This window comes from Cystoisospora suis, assembly GCF_002600585.1.
Source record: "Cystoisospora suis strain Wien I chromosome Unknown contig_3650, whole genome shotgun sequence".
NCBI classification, from domain to species: domain Eukaryota; phylum Apicomplexa; class Conoidasida; order Eucoccidiorida; family Sarcocystidae; genus Cystoisospora; species Cystoisospora suis.
In genome coordinates, this window is record NW_027156445.1 from 31,881 (window position 1) to 51,342 (window position 19,462).

The following is a 19,462-nucleotide window of genomic DNA, read 5'->3' on the forward strand; positions in this document are numbered from 1 at the left end:
CTCTCAGTCGATGTAGAGTCCGGCGTCGCCAAAGACACAATTCTCATCGTAGAGGTTGGGGAGCTTGCTTGTTGCAAGCCGAACCCTTACTTTGAATTCCCGTAGCTTTTCATCTGCATTCTCGTTCCTCGCCTGCCTGGCACGTAGCCTTTCATCGGAGACGCCTGCTGCTGATACCGTGGCAGCGGTCGGCGTTGCCACTTGGCTGTCCATGTCGGCTGCACTGAGCAGCCGCACACTGTTGTATACCTGGTGACTCGCTGATACCGGCGAGTGCACAAGCTGCTGGGACAGGAAGCAACGTCCGCGGGTGCATTACTTGGACGTGGCTCCAGGCAGAGAGGATTTCCTTGGATAGACTACGAGCTTCAGCTACGGAATCGACACGTGGAAGATAGAATAGTTCGCCGCAGTCCCCGTCGTGACTGCTTCCAGACAAGCAAATGTAAGGCATTCTTTTGACCGGTCAAGACGGTCAGTCGTAGAGCCGGGAAAATCTCTAAGTGTCGAATCCTCAGCAGCTTCCGATCTACTACAAACGCCAGTGGCCACCAGTACTCCCAGGGCCCCCAGGGAGAAGTCGGGAGCCCTTTCCTGGCGCGGGGTGGCGGGTGTGGCTTGATCCGACTGGCTTCAGCGCCTCAAGTACCTCTGGCAAACTATTCTTGTCAATTTCGCTCAACTCCATGCATGCGGCCTTATTCCTGCTAGTGTGGGGCAACCGGGTATCAATGACTGCTGGGCTCCGGCCCCTCTGCAAGCTCTAGGATTCTCATGCCAACAAGATGTTTGCGGCCCATTCTCAAAGCATCATAAGAACTTCTTTGTCAGTTCGCTGTTCCTCGCAGCCGTACCGACAGACAAGGGAAGACACAGTTCAGGAGATTGCGGATGCCGCCAAATAGACCAGACTGACTCCGTTTGAATGGGCTCCAACAAGGGGCGAGGCTGCAGTTACAAGCGGCATCGCGAAGTAACCACCGCTGGCACACTAGCGGAACACTCCACAGGGGGAAGGTTTTGCTACTTGAGCTGACTGTCTCATCGGGCATCTACACACGATACCTGGTTCACTTTTTACCTTGCCGTTTGACACCCGAAGAGCAACACGATCTCCAACCCTCGCCCAACTGGCGCTCGATGAACAAGCACCCCCGATAGTTCGGAGCAACTCTCGCAATCCTGGCGGCTTCTGTTTCAGAACGGTACCCGAGCTGCATCTCTATGGTGAGCATAATGCAGTGAACAGCAGTCTGGACCGAGAAAGAGGAACTGTCGACTACAGCCTCCCCTCGTCTCCGGCGTGCTCCCGTGATGGCAGGACGTGGGGTGCTGGTGTTTTCATTCTTAAGAGAACAGCAGGACTCCGCACAACCGAAAGCAAGTCTAACGAGAAGAGGAAATTTAGAGGTTACACGCTGCCAGCCAGAAAACTGTTAGGGGGGCCTACCTGCGGTTTGGGGTCCTAGCTCCCCAATTATGCCAGTTGGACAAAGTTGTATGCCAACTGGATTGGCTGCTTTCTGAGTTTCCTACGGAATGTTGCTTCGGAGAACCGTGCCTTATGTCCCTGGTGTCGAAACAGCGACTGCACGAGCTTAAATACAAGGCACTAGCTGGCAGAAGGAAGCCAGCTTGTCTTCGTCTAGTCGCGAGCTGTACTCGGGCTGCCGTCGGCTGGCAGGACACCATGTCGGGATGGCTTGGTGGAAACCACGGACTAACTGTCCTGCCGGGGAGAGGCGCCGCTTTATCGCGCATGTTTCGGGAGAAAACAGGAAATTCTCAATAATTGACGATATTTCTCAGTCGGTTGCGGCCGTGTCAAGAAAGACTGAGATGCTCCGTCAGGATGTCTTCCAGACACGAGGGAGCGTGGTAGAGAGCGAGCGCCGACTCGGCCCTGCGGAATCGCCTCGAGACATTATTTTTCTCTCTTGCTTCATGGCTTTTTTTAAGGACACAGAAAGCGTCGATTTTTTTCCGTCGAAGCAACTGTTGGCTGTTGGACTTGAAAGAGCTTCCTCCAGGCTTAAGTCACTCCGGGCCTTCATGGTGCCAAAAGAGAAGCCCCAAGGGCCTTCAAAGGCACCTTAACTTTTCGATCAGCTAGCAAAGATGTCCGAGGAACGGCGGGAACACCGTTTAAGAACATCATACTCTTCTGTCCTCAACGACAGGTCGAATCTTCTTGCAGCAGGCGGGCTTCTTAGTCGGTTATTTTCACACTCATATACAGCCGTCCTGTGCGCCTCGTCGTCCCCCCTTTCCAAGCCGAGCACTGTCGGCTTTTTCAGCCGCGGCGGCCCCAGAACACCCGGTGTTCAGGCCAGCTGCACTTTGTAGGACAATTTTAGTCGCTAGCTAAAAATAAGAACCCGAGCAGCACTACTGTGCTCGAGGCTTTCGCTCAGGTGTCTGCGATTGTGTCCTGAGGCAACCATAGCGACACTACTCTGGCTCTAAGAACCATGTGACTGCGAGTTCAAACAGAGGGCTCGCTTCTATTTTGTTGACTTTTCCGTCCAATATATTTTGGGCATCGGCTTTTCTCTGTGACAGGGGCCAAAAGCTTCACGGTCACCTTCTTGCTGTGTAGATGTTTTCCTCTATCCGGGCCTCAGCGTAGCTTCAGTTCGCTAGCAGTTGTCTGCTGGGGGGCTGCTGGTCTGGGTTGATTTTTCTCTCGACATCATCTCTTTACATCAGCCTATGCTTTGAAATTGAAAGGCAAACCGACTATCTTTCCTAATTTCGCTTTTGTGCCGCTTGCCTTGTCGTTGCGCGACGACCATGGCGACTCGGCACTTTTTTTCATTGTGCCCCGGCACCCGACTCATATTTTTTTTGTTGGTCTTTCTCATCTCGAATCTGCATTTTGGTCACAACCTGCCGGTTTCGCAGGCCCAGGATCCCAATCCATTAGGGGTGAGGTTACAGGGTTTAGGGTTTCTCGCACAAAGAGGATTGAGTGCTGGGCCTAGCGTCCCGTGTAGATCAGCCGCACGACATATGTCTCAGGAAGAACACGTTGACGTGTTCTACTGTCATTAGGAGACGGCTGGGGCAAAGAAAGTATTTTTTTCTCTCGCAGTTCGGTGCGCAAACAGGGTTCGTCATCTTCATCTGCTTTCTGTGTAGGGCGAGGCGCCGACCGGGGCTGTCGTCAAGACAGCCGAAGCGGAGGCGGAAGGTCCAATGGAATTCAGTTTCCCCGCGGACTTCCTCTCTTTTGACGACCTGAAGAGCGCTCACAGCTTCGTGCAAACATCGACCGCACGAGCGGTACGCGTCATTTTTCAAACTGGTAGTGAATTGAGGCGTAGACACGCTGAACCACGTTGCAGACTAGAGTTCATCGTTTGCTGTTTTCGGGCAGCTTACCCAGACATTCTGTTTGTGACTTTCGCGTTTTCTTCAGTTCGACCCCGAGTCCCCTGAAGATATTCGCGACGGTGTTCAGCTGAGGGTGACCTTCCTCCAGCGCGGCCAGTATCTGGTGGCGGAGATCATGGTTATTCAAGAGAATGAAATGGTTGCTGGGTTCCGGGTGGCTCTTCAGTCCCGGGCCCAGGCTGCGCTCCTCCAGCAGCTAGCAAATCTTTCCATGAACCCTGACCTCGCCTTTAGAGTTGAGTGGAGAGGATCAGGAGGTGGCACAGGTCATTTGTTTATTCGAATGGCTGTTCATCTCACCGCCTCAGCCTACAAGCCTTCGGTACGACCAGCACTCCAGCAGTTCTCTGTCTCTCCAGTCATCAGGGACTTCTTTCAGGTTACGAACCAGTGATTCGTGGGCCAGCTTGCTTTTTCTCTTACAGGAGCAGCTACAATGCATCATACAAGGAGGTGCCCCGACTGTAGAAGCTGACAGTTTTCGCCAGTGCCACTTCGAGATATCAGCTCGTCTGTTTTGAATGAGTGTGTATGTATGTCACCAGGTCCACTTTACTCTCGTGCTTCAGCATTTGGGTCCTGGAGGCCAACGTCAACAAACGCAAATTTCTTCCCGTGTACCCATCGAGTTTATAAGGGCTCCGGGTGTCGACGTTGGGACACTGAAGCAGCTGATTGCGCAGTATGCCGAGCCTACGGGCTTGCTCACAGGTCCTGGGTCCTTCACTATTCGTCGGTTGTATTCTATGACTCACCCACAGAACGCCGAAGTCAACGAGCAAAACCTGGTACCATGGATCTTGAGACTTCTGGATACCGGCGGGTCTCTTGCCATTGGAGGGGATCTACTCAGGAACGTAAGTCTGTTGTCTGATTTTGTATGAACGTAGGTATGAAGTCCGAAAAGATCTGCTTGGAGAAGGGTTCGGGCAACCCTATGTCCGGCACATGCCTGGTGTCTTGCGATGGTGCCTGCAACAGGCGGAGTTTAGTACCGTGCTGCCTGAGAGACCGGCGAACTGGAATGATGTCCTCAACCTCCGGTTGGGCTTGGACGATGCCGCTAGGAGAGGAGAAGGTCTTCCGGAGTTCGTGCGGGGCACTCCGGGGTATCGTTCGGAGTCTCTTTTCCTACCTACGGACGGCATACAAGACGCTTCGCGACTGGGGGATCATCAGCCCGATCGATTGAGAAACTATTTTAGAAGAGGGGGAGAGACAGGGCTGAACCCCGAAACTGTTGGTGCTCACTATGCTCCTCTATTTGGTCCGGGCTACGATCGCGCTAACAATCCTCTTTTATTGCTTGACATGCACGGTAACCCCGTCTACGCTCGCCCAGGTCTCCAGCAGTTTGTAGTCGGTCCAGGAGAAACCGATCCCAACAGACTTCCTGATCATATGGGAGGAATGATTCTGCCCGGAGTAAGTCGAAGTTCTTTGTTCAGCTACGTAATGGAAGGGGCCTGCCTAAGGCGGTCTCACGGTGGTAGTCATCATCACTCCAAGCTGCACTTCGGAATGAGTGTCTGGTTGGTGGTGCTCTTTCAACAGGTGAAAGTCAGATTCGCATTTCCAGATGGTCGCGCCTTCGAGGAGTATATCAATCCTTCGCGTCCATGGGCAGACTTCGAGCATGGATGGAAGCCCTTGATGGCGAAGCACAAAATGAGATTCCCTTTCAGAGAACCTGGTCTGGTGTCGATCACTGTGAATGGAAAGACGTACCCTCTGGACCCTGACTTCCTGTCTACTTATCCATCTCTTTTACATCTTTTGGCCGGTCTTTCTCAAGGAGACCCATCCTTCAGTCTTGATCATGTTATCTTCAACTTCGGTGATAAGGTAAGCTCCGCGACCCCGAATTCAACATGGGTAGGTGGAACTCCAAGAAACATCCTCTACATTTTTTTCCCTTTGTGCATCTGTCTTCTTTTTGCTTCTCAGCTTCCTAAGAAGGTAGGTTTCCAATCAATGGGCAGGTCCGGCGAGCACAGTCGGGCACAGGCCACACAAGTACACTCTCTCTGACAGGTCTATGTGTCCTGGCTGCATCCGCAAGTTGATGAGCTTCTCTTAGGCGTCCATATTTTTTATGAATCATGGTGATGTACATAAGGGTAATGTTCTCATAATGCCTGTTGATGTTTCTCTCTCAGCTTCCGACGCTTTTCGTCTTGGAGGACATTCACGATGCTGGAACACCATGGTGTGTGTTCGAGTATGTGATTCCCCTAACGGACCGAGGGACGGTGAATATCAAGGAGATGTTGAGGAAGGGTAGAGCGGCAGCGGAATCTCCTAAAGGATGCAATTTACATGAGCAGAACTTCAAGTTCTCAAACGTTCATCGCTGGGGTTACGTCGAACAGATGGAGCCTTTGGCGATTTCATGGCGTGGAGCTCTGGATTACACAGGCACTAAAGAAGAATGTGCTGAGCTGGGTGATACTCTCAAGAAGGCTAATCTTAGTGGCAAAAGAGTCGCGATCAGTTTTCATGCAAAGGTACGCTCTCTTCTAATATTAACAAGAAGAGATAGTCGACCAGAGTTTGCGGCGTAGCGTGTCCATGTCTATGGTATAGAATTGAACTCCTTATGGATGCTCCGCTTCATACTGGATGTGTTGTCTTGCTTCTGCAGCATAAGCTTACAGCTGTTCCTGTGACGGAGGAATTTGGTCCAGATGGGACTGTGATACGATCGAAGCCCCGCAAGCCTGTATCGACAGTTGTGGATTTCGGAGAAAATCTGGATGATATTCTTTTCCATATGCAAAAGCCTTTTCAAAAACAGAAAGTGCCGACGATGCTGTATCCATACATCAGCCCTCCAGGGCAGCCGGCCGCTGATGGTCTCGACTCTGAAGCTCTTGGGCCTACTTACTACCATCGACCAAAAAAAGTCCGCATGCAAATGCGTCCGGAAGTAAGTTGTTTGTCTTTCCTTCTTTCCTTCCAAGACGCCATGTATGTATGTCTATGTATGTATGTATGCCTATGTATATATGTATGCACGTAGGCGTTTAAATCTCTAGGTATAGAATTTCTTCGGCTGTGCGTTATCTCTCCCTCTCTCTTCAATATTCGTTGCTCCTTTCTTCGTCAGGCGAGACAGAGCATATCTTTCTTCTCTGTTTGCTCTTCCCTTTGTCTCCTCTCCTATGGCGGATGATGCAGCATGTTGAAATTCTTTCAGAAGTCTTTGGATCTCCATATGCTTGTTTTTCTACCTTCAGATTCCTTTACTTCATCCATACGATACCTTTACAGATGGAGGAGGATCTCATCCTAATCTAGCTCCTCTCAACATCCCGATTGTCGCGGGTCCCCGACAGTTCCTTACGCCCATCCGAGCCTTACGTCAGTGGCTGAATAACCAATACCCAGGCTCTAAGCTTCCCTTCAATCTAAACAAGATCAGTGATGATGACCTGGAGGGCTTAGCTGATTTCATCTTGTTTCGTCTTCCCGATGGCCGCCAAGTGCCTCTACGTCATATCTTTGGACCTCAGCTGTTCTCACCCGATTGGTCAAGCAAAGAACCGGGTCGATATCAGAACCTTATGGATTTCCTCAAGAGCCCCAAGAATATCTTACTCACTGTAAGTGCAACAGGCCACAGTACATGCTGAGGATGTTAGTCGTTTCTATTTCTCTTGGACTGAGGTCTAACACCTACCGACAGGCCGTAGTACATGCTCTGTGCGCTGTGCATCTCTGTTGGTTTCTTGCTTCTTGCGTGCATGTATCTTGTCTCAGAAAAACTTCCGCATCGTGGTGACGAATCCAGATGGAAGTCAGGTGCCCTATGAAATTCATCTGGAGCCAGGTGACACATGGCAGAAAACGATGAAGAACTTCTTCGACGAACATCCAGACATTGACCCGAAAGCGGTCAAGCTAGTTCTCTATGATGATCAAGACCAGCCTCTTCGCCAGTTTGATCTGAACATGGATCTGTATTCAACTCCATATACAGAGGCTGTCGATCAGAGGTTCATGAAGGTACGGAGAATCCATCTAATGCAGAGCATTTCTTTTTCATGTGGTTTTGGCTGCTCCCGCTGTGGGCCGCTGTATACATGGAAGTTTCTGTATATCTGTGTTTGTTGTGGTGCAGGGTCTTCAAATCACCCTGGAAACTCCGACTCCTATTGTGTCATGTTACCAAGTCGACCCGAATGCCCCTGATAAATGTCTAATTCTTGATATGCGCCGTATCTTTTGCGGTCATATCAACCCTGGAAAGATGCGAGCACGTACATGGAACCAAGAATGTACTCCCGAGTTCGTAAGTCAAAAGCCAAGTCAGGTCTTCCGACATTCTATATCTGTAGCATATCTATATTGGATGGACTAAGGATAGTAGGGTCGTTTACGCTGAATGTGTCTGCTTGGTTTTGCTTCTTTTTTTCACAGCTAGCCCGAGCAACAGTGGATGACATTGATGCTTCATACATAACGGGCCCAGATGATGTTCGAGCTCGATCGATCCGAGATTTATTAGCCTCAGCAAAGAACTCATTGAAGAAACGTGATCCAGCCTTAGCAGCAAGGCTGAAGATTCCCATAGTTGATGCACGACAGTCAGCGCGTCTGAACCAATTGCTGGAGGAGAGAACAAGACTACTCATAAAGGCTGATAAAACCTTAGCAGAGTTAGACCGACTACGCCAACTCAAACAGGAGATCAAACAGCTTCAGAGAGATGGAGAAATGCAGTGGGCTCGACTGACAGGGGTAACACTATCTCGTGTTGTGAATGGCCAACCAGTGGAAGAGAGGGTACCATTGAATCCTCGGGATTTTTACATGCATGACAAGCTCTGGAAGGTCTTCAAATATGTCGCAGCAACTCACCCGGGACTCAAGTTCGAGCATATCTACAACTTCGTATTTGAAGTCATGGTGAGTTCAGCTCAACTCAGAGCCTGAAATGAATAAAGGCCTTCTCCACTTGCCGAGTGCACACATGCATCTCTCTACCTCGATGTCTGTTTCCTTTTCTTTTGGATCAATAGGAGGAAACCACACGACAACAATGGAAAAAACAGCTAGCTGCGGCGAGAAAGGCGGCCAAGAAAGAAGCAAAGGAGAGGAAGGTACGTAGGTGTAGTTTAGTTGTCCTTATCTCAAGGGCCTTGTTCGGTTCTTAGGCAATGAGCAACAATCTCTTATGCTTCATTGATAAAGTCCTTTCTTTTTCCTTCTGTCTTTCTCTGCCTTTCAGGCATTGGTGGATGTGATGTTTATAGGACCTGATGGAGGCCGATTGTTCACAGACATAGATGTAAACATACGGGGACTATCTCCTGATGCATTAGAGAAGCTATCTAAAGGTGAAAGGCGAAATCTTATAAACCAGTTGTCGAAGATCTATGGTATTCCTAAGAACTTCTTCATCCGAAGAGGTGGATTTCCAATGATGGCGGTGTCAGGAAACCGTTGGACAGTCACAGCTATGCTAGGTCTCCGTGGTGGTCCAGATAAGAAAGGCCTGGCTCCTTTCCTCTCGAATCCTCAGAAGTTTGTTGATACTCTGATCAAGACTGGAGGCTTACAACCGACGGATACAGTCACGGTTGTATTCGATGATAATACAACAAGAAATGTACCTCTCAACAGTCTCCTAGGAGAAGATCTCTCACACTTCCGAGATATCTACTTCGGGGTAAGTACGTACATACGCTCATTCCTAACGTTTTTGTAAAGACACCCAAGCCACTCAGATCTGAGAGCATAGAAGGTGGTGCTTGTCGTATCTATATTGCCCAGAGAGCGACAGAGACCGTGTGAGTTGGCGCAAACAGGCCTCTGTATCCTACGTGGTGCGGGTGGGCCTATGTCCGTGGCGTGTTGTTTTTTCTCTCTCAGTGGAAGAAAGGTGCAGGTCAAGCACAAGAAGAGAAGAAGAAGGCTGCTGAAGAGAAAGCAGCTGAATTGCCTGGGATCATGCGGAAGTTCAAGCTCAACGTAAGTCGGCTACTATTCAGCTGGGTGATTTCCAAATTCTCTCTTTCTCCTTTCTTTTGCAACAATAAAGATCTGAAACATGCAAGCACTCACGCACGCAATCACGAACTTGTGTGCTCGCTTGTGTGTCATGGCGTGGGTTGTCCTCAACAGATCGGAAGGCCGGCGAACTGGAAGCCTCTTTTCAGCTCTTGGCTGCAGGAGCTTGTAGATTTAGATTTGTTCAATGATGCACCGATCAAAATCAGTGTCAAGCCAGAAGGAGGAGGAAAAGAGATTCCATGCACTTTCAAGACATTTGGAGAACTTCTAGATGCTCTGAATAATCTAGACCAAGTGACACAGAAATGCCCTGGACTTTCTGGTCTCAATACACCATTCTCTTTCTCGCTATCGATCAAGGGTCCTCAGATGTCAGTAAGTCTTCGTCGTTTCTCTCTCTCTCAATCGCTCAGTCAGTCGGTTCCCGAACATGAGTCTGCATGCACTCATTCACCAAGTACTTAGCTTATCAGTCGGGATGATGAGCGAACCCTTTCTTTCTTCGCTTGTTCCCGTCCTTGGTGTGAAAGGCAACACACCCCTCTGCATGCACGCTTGTTGTTTGTTTTTCTGCTGCTATCTTATCTGTCCAGTTTTTCAAGCTGTACAATCGGTCTCCATCTGACGAGGAGAAACGGCGCAACACGGTTGTGCGACCGAAGTTCTTACACCATATTCTCTCTTTGCCTGACGATGCGGAAGTTTTCTTTGAGTATCATAAGCAAAAGAAGACGCTAACGCCAGATCAGCTCCAACAGCTGAAGGTTCTTGTTCAAGGCCTGCGCCCTGAAGAGTCAGACGATGATGTCATAACGAAAATCTTAAGACTACTAGGATACACTGATAGAGATATTTCTCGTCCTGGAAGACTTCGATTTGGCATCAAACAAACAGTAAGCCATGGGAGGAGATTAGCAATTGGTAGTGGAGTACTTGGAACCTGTGCAAGTACGCAAGCTTCTTTGCAGATCCGAGCCATATTACTCGTAGACCGACCCCTCTTGTAGAAAAGTTAGATAACTTCTAAGGAAGTGTTCCACGTATCGCCATAAGTTAGCACCAGAAGCAGTCTGTATGCTTTTGTTTCGTCTCTGGTCTACAGCCGACAACAAGCGAACAGCGAATGCTGAAGGAGGGTTCGATTACGGTATCAATTGATGACTTTGAGATGGGTCGACGTAAGATTACAGCTCCACTGACCGTGAGAGAAGGAGACAAAGTGAAGCTACAGGCTCCTGCTGGGATGTACTACGTTCACTATACGATCTTTTCGAACAACTCTCAGCAGCTGAACGCTCCCTGTGGATCAAAGACCGGTCCTGAGGTCTCGAATGCTACCTGGGGACAGGCGTGTGGGTGGTGCAACATGAGGTTGGCTGACCTGGCAAAACTTGGTAGTCCGGTGCTCACCATCAAGTTCGTTTCAAGCGACAAATCACAAACAATCAGAGGGGTAAGTCAGTTTTCAAGACACACGACTCGAGAAGGGGAAGAAACCTTTCTCCTCTCTAATGTGAACTTATCTACTATAAGAGATGTCCCCTCACGGATCTAGCTAGATACACAGATACATACACATATACTCCTATTCTACGTATAGGATATAGGCTTGTGTGTTCGTTTGTCCCTTGTAGTGGATGATAAGACTGCTTGAAAGTAGAGCTGGCGTATGTGTCCCCTTGCCTTGTACAGGCTCAACCCGTGACAACCAACGTTGATGGACGTCCAATGGTGTACGATAGGAGGTTACCCGGAGAGCCACCATCATCGACTGGTATCCCCGTCCCGATCTTTTGGAATCTCATCCAGCAGCCTGGACCACAGAACATTGGGCCCATCTTTCAAGAAGCTGAAGGCACACCCGACGGAGGATATACACAGAAGTTCAACTACTTCAATCCTAACCCTGAGACATGGAGTCCCAACTTGTTTGCTCCACGTGCTGGAGTCTTCGGTCCAAATACACAAGCCAATATGAATGTTCAGACAAACCCTGAAGCTATGGAAACAGGCAATGCATATCCTAACCCTCTACGGTTCGGTTTCGGCTTTCCTAACTGGGCTAACTCGAAGAATCTTGCACCTCAATTCAACAGTATGGTGGCAGGCATTCCTCCTCAAGATCTGAACTTATATAGGGTCTTTATTCAAGTGCCTAAAGGAAATGGACGTTTTTATCCTTGTGACGGCGTAGACATCAGGCGCTTTATGCAAATGACGGGAGAGGAGATTGCTCGGGCTTGCAACATTGAGCCACGGTTCTTGTCTTCTCCCTTCGGAGTATACCTCCTCAAAGCAACTCCCAGCTACGTCGCAGGACAGCCATCATTCCCGGTACGTGGGACGGGTCGCGATTCTATTCTAGTTACGGCTTCTTCGTATCTCGGCTTCGAGTAGAGGTTTGTGTTTCTCCGCTCATAGTTTTGACCGTAGCGTAGAAAGCAGATATTGATGGGTTACCGTACCTCATGGTGACACCAACCCTTCCTTCGAGTTTGGGACGCCGACATTTTCTGATTGTGCGTGAGTATCGTCCAGTGTCAAGAACTTTGTTTCCTTTCTTTTTTTCCTTCTGTTTTGCTGCCTCAGATCTTCTTTGTCGATAGGCAAGGACAGCAGCATCCTTCTGTGGCCCAATGGAGTCACCGACCAGCTGAGTTCTTTGGTCCTCACCTGAGAGGAGTATCTCCAGCGGACATCGTACAGCTTCAGTTCGGGCCGGGAGTTCATTGTACACTTACACAGGAAGAGGCCATGTCCCTCCCCACTTGGGACGCAGTCTTACAAAAGTGTGGTCTTCATGTCGGAGCTGAGAAACCTGCGTTCGTCGCAGCTCATATAACAGTAAGCCTCTTCCATGGAACCTGGCAGCGTGCTGGCGTCTCTTCTGAGTCTTGCTGCTACTGGCTGTCTTGATATTGTCCGACGAAGTTTGTCCCTCAAGGATAGCTTCATTCAGGCTTTTGTGTGCTCTGTCTGTGTGTGTGCCTCCAGCCTATGTATGCTACGCCAAATGTAAGTCCTTTAGAACCCTCCAGACGCGAGCTCAAACATCAGGGAGTTGAGAGGGTTTGAAAGGCGTAAGGGATAGATTTCGTAGTGCACGGGCAGAACATCCGTTTCAGCAAGAAAACGTCACATATATCGATGCTTATCTTGTCCTCAATCGGTCTTTTGCATGCATCGTGAACCCAGTAGGTCGGGGGCGGGGAGCGTGAAATTATCCTGCTCAATCGGCCTTTTTCATTGTTTTTTGTCAGGTCAAATTCCGAGTGCCGAGAGAGTTACTGCAGCCGATACTCCAAGCCCATGGGAATGTTGCTCCGGAGGTGTTGTTCCGAGAACTCTCTCTCGAAGAAATTGTGGCTATGCTTCTCGCGAGAGCGGCTCCCGGACTTTATCATGCTGGATTAAAGTTTAATGACGGAACAGATCTTCCTTACAGCGAATGTCCTGCCAATCTGAAGATTCTGCCCCCCAGTCAAATCCACGGTCTCCAGCAGGTTTACATTGAGGTAAGTTGTACTGTAAATCCATCCTTTCGGGTTGGGCAAGCATTCGACGACACCGATCTGTTGAGCTGGCTGCGTAAATGAGGATACGTACATATAACGACAGTCGTCGGTCAAAGCTTTGTCGCGTTGTGGTGTGTTTGTGTGTCCACATTGTGCCTTCAGAAAGCACCCGCAGCAGCTCCGGGACAACCCTTCTCCCCAGGAGTGAGTCGAGTCGCCTCCGCTTACCTATCTAGCTTTCATCCTCCTGTCAGCATTGACCCGCAGTCCTGCATGCATATCACATCTCTGTTTTGCTGTGCCCTGTGCTCTCTTCTCTCTGCTTTTCAGATGTTCCGAGGAGGCAATGTTCCCGACACTTTAAGAGCTCTGAATCTTCCTCCGGAAACGCCATACGGGGATTTCGTTAGGGTTCTCAATAATCGTGTGCGAAGTCCTGAGGGCTTTACAATCCCAGGCACAACACAGCGCGTCGGAGGAACCCCCGCTGCTGGGCAGTCTCCTTTCATTGAGGTCGACTTTGGAGCAGATGAAGTGCCGCCTTCCGCTGGCCAGCCCGGTGCTCGAAGTATCTGGCGTCCGGCATTTGCCGGCGCCTACCCGGATGCCATGCCTATGAATCAAGTCATACAGGATCTTCGAAACCCATACTTGGTTTTCGTAAGTGGCCTCAAGTAAAGTCAATCAGTCTGAAGTGATGAGTCTATGATGCGTGAAGTAGTGGGAAGTGAAAAAAAGGGTCGTTTTTTGTGGTAACGTTTCCGAGCGGCAGCTCTCGATCCAAGTCGGCTTTTTCAGACAGTCAGCGCGTGCCAGGCTTCAGCGAAAGAACCAGAGATACTTGGAGACACATACAGATACATTCACGCAGGGCACTCGAACATGAACTAAGCAGGACAGTACATCTTCGGGTTCTTTCTTGGTTGTGTCTTGTTGTGCCTTCAGAACACAAGGACGAATCCTGTCTACCATGTAAGCCCGGTCGAAGTTGAGCGATCCATCGCTTCAGGATTGTGTTTCATCGGTGTCTTTTCTTGGGCTGGGAAAGGGACTGTTCGAGCAGGTGGTCTTAACACACAATCGTATGCATGAATGTTGAATGTATGTATTTCTTGTCCTCTTCTCAGGTGTACGGCGTAGCATCCTACGGTGGCCCTCCTTTCCATGAGAAGCACACAAGTCTGGACGTCAACTTACAGAGGCTGGTCAACTGGATGACGTCTTCAATGAACATTCGCGAACCCGGGGGAGTTCTTGTGGACTTCATTATTGACTCAAGGCGCTGCCCCTTTCAGATGACTGCCGCACAGCTGCTGTCGTTCTCCGTTGGTGATGTGCTTCGTCACTGCGGTATCACGGACGTGGAGAATTCCCATAGCATCTACGCGATGGTAAGAAAAGACGGCTAGGCTCTGTGGTGTCGAATCCAAGATGGAACATGTCTCACTTCTCATACTCATGAGCCTTATGTAGTTTAGGGTAAATCACTTGTCCATAGAAGCTCTGCGTAGACCGATGCAAGATAATGGCTGGGGAAAGAGAGACAGACAGTCTAGGGCTCGCGAGGGAAGTGCTGCCGGGCAAAATAGGTTGTCTTTCTCACATATAGTACTGTCTTTCTTCTGTTTTTTCTGATCAGGGTGTTCCTGCTCCCGGCTACCAAGCTGCTGGAGCTAACCCACCTCAGGTGCGTCACATTGAAGTCGGTGGCTCTGTCACGCCGCGCGACCTTCTGTTGCGGATGCGAAAGAAAGACGGCATATTCTCTCAGACGCAGTTTCTACTTTCTTGCTTCGAAGTTCTTTACAGCATCACTCTAGACAGGCATCACTCTTTTGGATCCATGTGCATTGAAGGTTATTGTCACCGATGGCGTGGACGTTTTTCGTTTTGCCTTCTTATCGCAGCTCATCATTAACGGGCACAACTACGGCGCACCAGGGGCGGCTCCCCGAGACTTCCAGACACTCTTCGGGGTACCCGCACGACCAGGTGCTCCTCCACCTCAGCAGGATTTGCAGGTGTCTTTCCGCCCAGGCCCTGGAAAGCCTGTGGTGACGGGTCTCGTGCCACACGACTTACTGCCATGGCTACAAGCCATCTCGGATAAGCACGGGCAGCCTGGTATCGCTATGGTTCTGAACTTCCTCAACCAGTTGCATGCGCTCGCGGACCTTCCTCAGGGTGCCACGATATCAATCGATACAAGGCTTGTTGCGCCGCAGCCCATGCAGCAACTGTACGCACCGGGTCATGTTCCCCAGGCTGGAGCCTGGATCGGAGGCGGACCAGGAGCCCAAGCATATTATGCTGGTCCGCCTCCGGCAGGAGGGGCTGCCCCAGGACCTGGTGCACAATACTTCGTAGGAGGACCAGGAATTGAGCTGCTACAAACGCCGGCTGCTAACCTACCCAGAAACTCAGTCCTACGCGGTGTCATAGGAGGATTTGGTGGCTTGCCCAGGAGCGAGTTCGTCTTGCCGTTCCTTCCAGGCCAGCGCGATATGCCGGTTCAAGACCTTCTGCGATACTATGGTGTCCAGCCTACGGCAGTTCAATCACTCGATGTGGAGCAGAAGCCAGCCCAAGGAAACATCCAGGTAAAAATCTTGGTTTGCGGCTGAAGTGATGGCTGTTCCTGTTAGTGTTGGGTGCCTGATGAGACCTTACCTTCAAAAGGTGTGGGACAGACAGAATTCAGTAAACGTTTGAACAAAAAACGTAGGAAGTTGCTAGTCGTACAGAAGCTTGTAAAACATACATTCTGTTTACCTGCAGGTTCGGGGAGGCAGCATAGATTTCCAGCCGCTGACAGGACCGCCATTCTCGGTTCCGGTGACCTCCATAAGCTCTGCGGATAAGACGACGGTTGATGCTTTGCTGGGACGCGCCGGCCAGACATCGGGCACTCTTACCGCCGGAGCTGATCCCGAGAGAACACTTGCTCTCAAAATCACTATTCTTCACGCTCCGGACAAAATGACGAAGATCACCACACCAGTCGGTGTTGTGAGCCACTTCGCGACATTCTTATCAAGCCTAACGTTATGGAAACTCCTGCCGCCTTTGATCAACATCAACTCAGTCCAGTCTATCCGGATTAAGATTGTGGTAAGTGCCTTACGGAGGTGTGCCATGCATCACTGCGAATCCTAACCGTGAACTGTTTGGCGTCGAGCACGCGCTGAACGGATCTGCCCGAGACATGTTGCGGTTCCATTGCGCTTTCAAGGTTGGCAGGGTGTGTGTGCGTTTTTGCCCTGCAGTACGCGAATGAGTTTCAAGCGGCCGCTGCAAAAGTAAGATGACGTTCTTAGGCGTACATATATTTTTCAACTCCTCGGCAACTCAAGTTTATGAGTGGTACAGTAGACAGGATACACTTGCTGGGCCAGAGTTGCTACCAACGTTGGCCCTGGTTTCATTCCAAGATGGGCCAGCGTCAGAATATCTGCGTTAGCCCGTCGTGACTCATCCAGGTTGTTTGCGAGGCGGCTGTTGGTCTCCTTTGGTGTTCGGACTCCTGACGCAGTCGTTGAAGTGCCTCACTTCCTCCCTACAGGCACCGCCAGCACCCGTGACACCTACACCGGCGCCCAGAACTCGGCCGACGCCAGCGCCCGGAACTGCGCCAACGCCGGCACCCCGAACAAGGTCACCAGCAGAGCAGGAGAGGGCTGCGGCAGGGGCTAAGTTTGTACCTAGACTCAGGAGCCCTACCGAGAGTCCGAACGCGCCAGTGAGTCTAGAACTGTACACAGCGGCGGAGATTGGAAGGTACTTGGGTACTTGCGACTGTCTGGCCGCGTGCAGATGGAAATTTGTCTCTCTATGGAGGGAACCACTTGCTGGCATGTATGAAACTGGCGCTGCTGAGTATCCTGTGTGCTGTTGACTTCAGAACCCGAACCTTGTGGTAGCGGTGAAGAGGGGAGACGAGCCGACAGCAACCATGAACCTAGATCAGGTGGTTCGCGGAAGGCCTCTGAGAGCTTCCACAATAGAGTACGCCTTAAAAGGCGTGATTCCGTCGCCAACGACTTGGCACCGGACGTTCTGGGGCGAGATGGCGCCGGACGGGTTGACCTGCAGACCGACACTTGAATTTCCGTACCAACAGTGGATGCAAACGACGCTCGGAGAACTTCCAGTACCAGGGAATGCAAGTTGCTTACTCATCCAGCAGCTTCCCCGTTTCAAGGCAGGAAGGGATCCCTCTGTAAGTTCGGCACACCCCTCGCAGGCAGTTACACAGGTTCGCTTTCGGGCAGTACAGAGAAGTCTTCTGCCGTGCTCAAAACTTCCACTGATGTGACGAGCATTCGGTACCTCGAGCGTCTGACATCATGCGTCTAATGTGATTACGTGTTTTTCTGCAGCTGTTCACGCTGGAGTACTTTTACCATAACCCTGTGCTTGTTGTCACGGCGCCGAACAAGCCAAGGAAACTGATCTTCGAGGAGGAAATCGACCCAGCCACAATGAATCAACCGTTGACAACACTCCTCCAAAGCGAGGGAATCGACCCAGCCACCGTTGCGAATGTCCTTCAGTGCTTCAGCACCAATATTAACGCCCCAGCGGCGTGCCCTTCCAATCCATTCACCGTTGACGCATCAACAGTCATCCCGTCAGCGGTGGCTGGTGAATCGGCTTTTCTGAAAGTCACACTGAAGCAGCCAGCCCCCGGGTCCAGTTTCCTGCAAGTTCTCTTCGGGAGGCGCCAGCTTCGTGCGGCTTGATCATGCAGTTTTCTTTCGCTGTGCATAGTATTTGCGTGTAAAAGTCCGTGTCTAACAAGCGACATCTGAATCCTTTTTAATTGTCAGGTAGTGGCCAGTTCGTATGCGGGACTCATCTGGGCTTCCGTTGTGAAGTCACTGCGCTATGCTAGCGGGCTCGCGATACACAACGCCAGATCCGAGACCGTCAACTGACGACGCCTCCCCTTCGGCGATGCCATTCGTACTCGGTGCGATCTGTTCAATGTTGGGTTAGTGAGACCTGTCACGAATTATATAGTAGTTTGTCGTATAGGTACAAACACTACACAAAACATCACGGCCGCCTCGCTTTCCCTCGCGGGGATTCCGGCTATGAACCTCAGGATCACAGCATGGACGGTACTGAACGGGAGGGAGGATTAGTCATCGAGCTTGTCAATGAGCTCCTGGGGGAGCAACACTCTGTCGATCATGTAAATGTACCCGTTCTCCGCCTCAAGGGGATGTCGCAAATCGACGTTGGCACAGCAAGGCAGACTGTCCGGGTCGTCGCATGGAAGAGCTCGAGTGTAATCCGAAACGCACAGCTGCAGCACAGAGGGCAGCCGAAAGATGGCGTTCCGAAACAAGAATGAGCCCCCGCACCAGTTATTCTAGGTTCTAGATGCGTCCTATGGTTCGCTCCTGCTTGGTTGAGAGGGTTGGATTTTGCTTACCTTGCCTTCTCGAGAAATAGAAGAGTACTCTGACAGAATAGACACCAAGGAGTCAGGCTCCTCGTATTTGCCAGCGCGGATCTCTTCGGGGGTCACGCCGTGATCGGTGGAAGCGAAGAGAATGAGCTGCAGGAAACACGCAAGGCCCGCTCGTCGCACGACTTTTCACCGGGGCTGACAAGGAACCGGTTCGTCTCGGTTTTCGGAACCTATACAACTTCCTGAGCTGCGCCTCGATGCAACTATATGGTCACTGTTCTTCACTGACCGTCTCCACATCTTCGCTGCTGCTGACGAGCTGAGCCTTCCAGGTAGGGTGCTCTGCTTCGAGATCGCGGAAGGCAGCATTCGAAGGAAGAACGATGGTCACTTTGTCACCGTAGTGAGACAGATCCACCTTCTGCAAAATACCAGATTCTTCGGCCCACTGACGGGCAGTGGAGAGCTTGGGAGTTGTCTTGATAATATCTACGATGCTTTTGGGCATAGCCGCAGCCGGCGTCGCCAGGCCGACGAGCGCCGCGAGCGCGACCAGCACTACGTGTTTCGCCATTGCTAGGAACCTGAAGTACAGCCGAAAGGTGGGCAGAGGACCTGCAAAGATTCTGAAAGGGCACCTGAATATGAACTGATGAATTCATCTGTCCCACCTCAACCCTCTACGGACTGCAGTGTGGCAGGCCGCCAGGAAAGGGCCCGGGGTAGGGAATCTCATTTTGGGAAAGCGGTCGCATCAGACGGCTCCCCCGTCCGCGCCTTCTGGAGCGCGAGGAGGGTTTTTAGGGTCACCCTCCGCAAATCACTGACACGGCGATGCGCACCTTTTTTTCTAGCAGAGCAGTTCCGGGGTGGGGTGCTCCCGCCAGATACCGGAAGAAAGGCTTTTTGCACCAAGTACAGTGCAACTCCAACTCCTCCGAACTGCTTCGCCGCGGGTCCAAGTTGTTACCCCCGTCACCTCCCGGCAAGGACATTATGATCCTGAGAAATGAGTTTACGCAGAGATCGGAGCAGTCTCCGACCACATTGAGGAGAGAAGACGGGGAAACCGATCCAGTGACTCAGTCANNNTGACTGAGTCACTGGATCGGTT

General features: G+C 50.8%; 2 protein-coding genes across 2 annotated transcripts; one reads left to right on the plus strand and one right to left on the minus strand.

The window, feature by feature from the left end:
- The first annotated feature begins 1,737 nt into the window (after positions 1-1,737).
- CSUI_007069 (rhoptry neck protein ron8) lies at positions 1,738-17,702 on the plus strand. Its single transcript, XM_068067219.1, has 33 exons — positions 1,738-2,928; positions 3,142-3,285; positions 3,422-3,718; positions 3,942-4,253; positions 4,378-4,821; positions 4,951-5,271; positions 5,556-5,903; positions 6,041-6,325; positions 6,636-7,001; positions 7,159-7,404; positions 7,520-7,690; positions 7,819-8,307; positions 8,421-8,501; positions 8,630-9,070; positions 9,274-9,372; positions 9,526-9,789; positions 10,008-10,307; positions 10,517-10,867; positions 11,107-11,748; positions 12,004-12,258; positions 12,409-12,429; positions 12,675-12,929; positions 13,092-13,133; positions 13,260-13,589; positions 13,875-13,901; positions 14,057-14,320; positions 14,569-14,616; positions 14,837-15,529; positions 15,708-16,040; positions 16,196-16,228; positions 16,462-16,668; positions 16,831-17,148; positions 17,309-17,702. The coding sequence occupies exons 1-33, from the start codon at positions 2,794-2,796 to the stop codon at positions 17,669-17,671; spliced, it is 8,925 nt and encodes a 2,974-aa protein (XP_067920806.1). The 5' UTR covers positions 1,738-2,793; the 3' UTR covers positions 17,672-17,702.
- Positions 17,703-17,994: 292 nt separating this feature from the next.
- Positions 17,995-19,369, minus strand: CSUI_007070 (fasciclin domain protein). Its single transcript, XM_068067220.1, has 4 exons — positions 19,191-19,369; positions 18,638-18,932; positions 18,370-18,495; positions 17,995-18,240 (listed from the first exon to the last, which is right to left on the minus strand). The coding sequence occupies exons 2-4, from the start codon at positions 18,920-18,922 to the stop codon at positions 18,073-18,075; spliced, it is 579 nt and encodes a 192-aa protein (XP_067920807.1). The 5' UTR covers positions 18,923-18,932; positions 19,191-19,369; the 3' UTR covers positions 17,995-18,072.
- Positions 19,370-19,462: the final 93 nt, after the last annotated feature.

Coding starts and splice junctions, on each gene's coding strand:
- CSUI_007070 (XM_068067220.1), bottom strand. CDS start 18,922: ATGGCGAAACACGTAGTGCTGGTCGCGCTCGCGGCGCTCGTCGGCCTG. Junction 18,496..18,637: donor GCAGCGAAGATGTGGAGACG/GTCAGTGAAGAA, acceptor TGTTTCCTGCAG/CTCATTCTCTTCGCTTCCAC. Junction 18,241..18,369: donor CTATTTCTCGAGAAGGCAAG/GTAAGCAAAATC, acceptor TCTGTGCTGCAG/CTGTGCGTTTCGGATTACAC.
- CSUI_007069 (XM_068067219.1), top strand. CDS start 2,794: ATGGCGACTCGGCACTTTTTTTCATTGTGCCCCGGCACCCGACTCATA. Junction 3,286..3,421: donor AAACATCGACCGCACGAGCG/GTACGCGTCATT, acceptor CGTTTTCTTCAG/TTCGACCCCGAGTCCCCTGA. Junction 7,002..7,158: donor CCAAGAATATCTTACTCACT/GTAAGTGCAACA, acceptor ATCTTGTCTCAG/AAAAACTTCCGCATCGTGGT.